This window comes from Quercus suber, unplaced genomic scaffold (assembly GCF_002906115.3).
Source record: "Quercus suber isolate HL8 unplaced genomic scaffold, Cork oak 2.0 scaffold_922, whole genome shotgun sequence".
Lineage (NCBI taxonomy): Eukaryota > Viridiplantae > Streptophyta > Magnoliopsida > Fagales > Fagaceae > Quercus > Quercus suber.
In genome coordinates, this window is record NW_027070345.1 from 162,862 (window position 1) to 168,530 (window position 5,669).

The following is a 5,669-nucleotide window of genomic DNA, read 5'->3' on the forward strand; positions in this document are numbered from 1 at the left end:
TCTTTCCCTACATATTTTCATATTTATATATGTTCTCTTTGTATCTATCTTAAAATTAACAAGCTTAGTATTTGTGATGGAATTTTTTTTATCACTAAATATTTGTTTTTGATATCTACTATCAAAGTTACCTCTCTCTCTCTCTCTCTCTCATTTCGATTTCTCTATAATCTTAATCTTTGATTTGTTTTAATACATGTGTTTCATAGATTGCTTTTTTTTTTGGTATATGATAACTAAGGTTGAATGATCATTTTGCTATTAAAGATTGATTATTATTTTTCTAATGTTCTTAAATTTTGGTATTTTGATTGTTGTACTTTAGATTAATCTTTTTGGGTGTGGCGCAGGTGTGCAATTACCTCAATCCACATGCAACAAGGAGCAAGAGCCATAATTTTCTTGATATTTCTACTTAATGATTGACCCCCTGCTAAGTATAATGGCCTAAAGTTCACATGAGAGAAATCAGAAAAGATTTTGACATTGAAAAACCTTTTTTTTTTCTCTTTATATTTATTTGTTTTTAATTTGCTAAATGGGAGATGGTGGATATATAATTATATAGAATATTACTTTTTATTTTAAGTGAAAGATAGAATATTATCTTTATGTTGATTAAAAGTTGAAATCTTTTTTATAGTTATTATTTAACTTGATTCATACATAAAAATTTACTATTAACTTCTATTAAGCAATACATTTCTTGAAATAGAAACCATAAGATTTTATAATTATTATCAATAAATAAAATGTTAACATTCATCATAGTTTTTAAGAAATTCACATTAAAAATATAATATTTATTTAAAGACTAATAATTACAAATTTATAAATAAAATAAATTTTTTTGAAGCATGGGTTAACAACTAGTATTAAACAATAATAATAATAATTAAACAGTCTAATGTTTTGATAGTAATAATTAGTCTATAAATTGACCATATGAGCTTTAGAAGGGACCAACAAGGACATAGGAAAAATCTTATTCTTGAAGTCATGGAGTTTTCTTCAAATTTCTTCCTCCTTTCCTTAATATTCTTCTTCTCATCAGCTCTACTCCTCTTTCTCCACCATAGAATTAAGCCCAGCCTTAACCGCCGCCTTCCTCCAGGACCGCTAGGATGGCCAATACTTGGCAACATGCTCGATCTTGGAACAATGCCACACCGTACCCTATTTGGTCTAAGACCCAAATATGGTGATGTTATACGGTTAAGACTGGGCTCAATGAACTCTATGGCAATCCTCTCAGCCAAAGCAGCCACAGAGTTCTTCAAGAACCATGACCTCTCTTTTGCTGAACGCACCATCACTGAAACCATGCGCGTCCATGACTACCACAAGGGCTCTCTAGCCTTAGCCCCTTATGGTTCCTATTGGCGTGTGCTTAGGCGCTTGGTCACGGTCGACATGTTAGTACACAAGCGCATCAACGACACCGCAATTATACGTAGAAAATGTGTGGACAACATGTTGTTATGGATTGAGGAAGAGGCATGTAAACTTGAAGCTAAATGTGGTCTTCATGTGGCAAGGTTTGTGTTCCTCATGACCTTCAATTTACTTGGAAACCTTATGTTATCACAAGACTTGCTTGATCCTCAGTCGAAGGACGGGTCAGAGTTTTTCAATGCGATGATGGGACTAATGGAGTGGTCCGGGTATGCTAACATGTCAGATTACTTTCCATGGCTAAGGTGGTTGGACTTGCAGGGCCTTAGGAGGAATATGGAGAGGGATCTTGGGAAAGCTTTGGAGATTGCATCCAAGTTTGTGAAGGAGCGCTTGATGGATAGGCAAATAGGGGCAGAGAAGAAGGATTTCTTGGATTTGTTGCTAGAATTTGAAGGCAATGGAATTGAGGAGCCTGCCAAAATTTCTGATAGGGACCTAAATATTTTCATTCTGGTATAACTTTTATTAACTCTCCATAATTATATCATATATTTAATATGCTCCGCTTTCTCAATGTGTCAGACTCACATGAAGAATTTGACATGCCTCTCTCTCTCTCTCAATATGTCAAACTCACATGATGAATGAGAGAAAGAAGATACACTGAATGTGTAAGATGTCTTCTTCTATTCGGTTGGATAAGCACATATTGAATCTAATTGCTTACGTTGGAATACATTATAAATGAAAAATATAGTACTAATTTTTTTTATATATATAAGAGGAATTTTTTAAGTTAAATTTTTTATAATATAGTAATAAGGATTTGTTGATTTATCTTTACCGAAGGATGCTGACAAGATTTGTGAATTTAATATTGGAATAAATTATAAATTAATAATATAGTATATTTTTCCCATTACCGATAAAGGAATTTTATAAGTTAATGCCTTTGATTTATCTTTACCTTGGGATACTGTCAAGATTTGAGAGTTTGATACATTTGAATAAAAAAATTTAAGCAATTGCAAAGTGTAATAAAAGTTTAACAATATTTATTTGTTGAGCTCTATCTCCAAGAGTTGGTCATTGGAACCATCGTTGCAAGAAAAAATAGCTTAGAATTTACTTATTAGCTTCCTATTTCCTTTTCAAGTCAACCCCAATTGAATTTAGATTAAAGTTTCCTTTAGTTAAATTGAGCTGTTGAGCTGAATTATTACTATTTTCTTTTGTACTTCTTTAAGATTTTGGTCGCACGCTTTTGGATGGAAAAAACAAATAGTGGCGTAATGTCTTTGTTTAATGGAAGCACTGGATTTTGTAAAATCATAGGCAGTGGGTTTAGACTTTAGAGGGTTTCTTTAGCCACCAAAGGCTAACGTTCTTAGGCAAATTTTATTTCACTAATCAACAATAATTGCAAATATGATGCAGGAAATGTTTATGGCTGGTTCAGAAACAACAAGCAGCACTACTGAGTGGGCACTAACTGAGCTCCTACGCAATCCTAATTCCATGATTAAGGCTAAAGCTGAGCTTATGCAAGTAGTAGGAGCAAACCAAAAGGTTGAAGAAAGTGACATTGACAACCTTCCATACCTACAGGCTATAATGAAGGAAACACTCCGATTACATCCTCCAATTCCATTCCTAGTTCCTCGAAAAGCAATTCGAGATACCGACTTTATGGGGTTTGACATACCCAAAAATACACAAGTTCTTGTAAATGCTTGGGCTATTGGAAGAGACTCAGATGTGTGGGATGATCCTTTGTCTTTCAAGCCCGAGAGGTTTATAGGCACAAAAATAGATTACAAGGGTCAACATTATGAGCTGATCCCATTTGGAGCTGGGAGGCGAATGTGTGCAGGTGTGCCTTTGGCTCATAGAGTCCTTCACCTTATTTTGGGCTCATTGCTTCACAAATTTGATTGGGAGCTTGATGGCAATGTGACTCGAGAGACGATGGACATGAAGGACCGGTTGGGCATAACAATGAGAAAGAATGAACCATTACTGGTAGTGCCTAAAAAATGTATTGTATAGTCTAAAAAAGAGGGAGAACCACTTTATTTAGGAGTCAAGTTCTTGCAATTCATTATTTGAATTCTCTCACCCCTGTTATCAGCAATCCCCCCTCCCCCAAAAATAGATGCACATGTTTGAGGAAATTGAAGCACTACTTAGTTCAAGGTTTATCAGTTTAGTGCAACCATGTCTTTCTTTATTTGGTGCCCAAAAAAAAAAAAAAAAAACCTTCGCAGTGAGACAGTGTATTGTGTCTATGTGGTGATTAAATGAAAATTCTCAACTATGGCTCAATTACTTCAAAATTGAAATTTATTGAACACAGTTGTTTTCTGAAGGAACTAATTGGATTAAAAAAAAGACAATTGATATATTGGTATGATGATTAAAAATAATTATTATAGAGCAAATGTCATAGGTTCAAATCTTATGGTATTTATAAAAAAATTAAAATTTAAAAATAAATAAATAAAAAGAAGAAGAAGAAGAAGAAGAGAATCATGTCCAACAAGTATTTAGAAACTATTCTTTATAGATAAAACCAAAATTTTATATTTGGATTAAAGTATGAACAAATTATTTTTTTCATTTAAGAATAAGAAATATACCAAAATTTCATACTAATTTAATCCATGAAAAATAAAACTTGTGTTAAGAAGATATAAAGAAATGAATGCTATCGAAAATTGCTAATTTGAATATAATTAACACCTTGAGGGCTATATGTAAAGCATCAGGACAACACTTAACCCAACGTTTAAATCTATAAATTTAAGCCTAATTAGATATTTTTAATTGCTCTTGAATAACCACATTACCTACTAATGAATGCTCCATAAAAAATAATATATTCTTCCTCCAAAATCTCCATCTTCCTTTTAAAATGAACAAATTATATCTGCCATAAATTATGTCTAAGAACAAATTACAGAGAACTGGTTTTCCATATTTGATGAAATTTTCAGCAATTGAAACTTCATCTTGTTCAGAAATGGTTGATAAGTCTTCTGGTTTAATACCTTTGACTCCTATGTACAACTCTAGCCCTATATACCAATACTCTGCATTCTGTGATCTGAGATTCTACATTCCTTAACTATTCAATTTTACCAATATTGTTGTCTATTCAAATGGATATACCTGCGAAATTATCACAATCAAATCAACTAAGATGTAAGAACATTATTCAAAATTGTTATGCATAAGTCACATAATTACATCATGTTAGTCAGCAGACTTGTATTGTGGAGCGAGAAGCAGCATCGACCAAGTTATAGTTTGCCATCTTACCGTCATCCCATGTCCCAAATTCCATGTTGCAATTTAGATAAACTGAATTTCACTTTAATAGTAGTGAAATTTTTTTCTTTTCTTATGAAACAATCAAAGTTTAAAATGGGGAAAAAAAATCAGACACATGACATAGTGCAACTAATTAAGCATAAAATAAAATGCTTAAGTGTGGAAAATGATTTTATCCATTAAAAATCATAGTTTCAAAAATAATAAACTAATCCTGGAAGTTTAAAAAAATAACAAATTAAATCCTATAAGTTCAAAAGTGATAAATTAAACCTCAAGTCATGAAAATGAACAAATTAAACTTCATAGTTTTAAAAGAGAAGTTTTTTTTAATCAATCTAGCAAATTAAATATTAAGATTTCAATAATTTATAACCTTAAACCCTAAACCTTTCTGGTTTAATTTATGTGGCATATATACTGTGACAATATGTACCTAATGGATTGTGCTAGTAACATGGAGTTGGTCCAAGTAAAATAGGATCCAAAAGATCTCCTATTGAGCCAGGATAGTGAACGACACCAAGACCAATAAGTTTCTTTTTTAGTAAAGTAAAAAAATGCAATCATATATCGGGTAAGATTGACTGACATGGATGTCAAAACTATCGTATTCTAATTTTCTTGAGTAGTATAAGATCTTTCTGTCTCAACCAGTTGACCAGTCGTATCAAATGGTTCTGAATTCTGAAGTTCAATGATGTTTTCTAGCCAACGTTTGAAGTCTTAAGCTTGTATGTAGCCCTTCACTTTCAGTTTAGGAATGTTTAGAGATATTCAAAAAATACTGGAAAAACTTTCATTTGAACTAAAACTTAATTATTCCGTTTAATTCAACACCCTTGAATACCAACTTTAGATTATCATTATAAAAAGAAATCTAGTCCACTCCTTTATAATCCTACAAAATTATAATTTTCTTAAAGATTAATTTTTTC

At 32.0% G+C, this 5,669-nt stretch overlaps 1 protein-coding gene across 1 annotated transcript; it reads left to right on the plus strand.

Annotated features, from left to right (window-relative positions):
• Window positions 1–887: 887 nt before the first annotated feature.
• LOC112011168 (cytochrome P450 76A2) lies at window positions 888–3,734 on the plus strand. Its single transcript, XM_024043549.2, has 2 exons — window positions 888–1,911; window positions 2,836–3,734. The coding sequence occupies exons 1-2, from the start codon at window positions 946–948 to the stop codon at window positions 3,445–3,447; spliced, it is 1,578 nt and encodes a 525-aa protein (XP_023899317.2). The 5' UTR covers window positions 888–945; the 3' UTR covers window positions 3,448–3,734.
• Window positions 3,735–5,669: the final 1,935 nt, after the last annotated feature.

Bases quoted from the DNA above. Each gene is read 5' to 3' on its own strand.
- LOC112011168 (XM_024043549.2), top strand. From the start codon at position 946: ATGAGCTTTAGAAGGGACCAACAAGGACATAGGAAAAATCTTATTCTT. The intron at 1,912-2,835 runs GTATAACTTTTA...AATATGATGCAG, and splicing joins ACCTAAATATTTTCATTCTG to GAAATGTTTATGGCTGGTTC.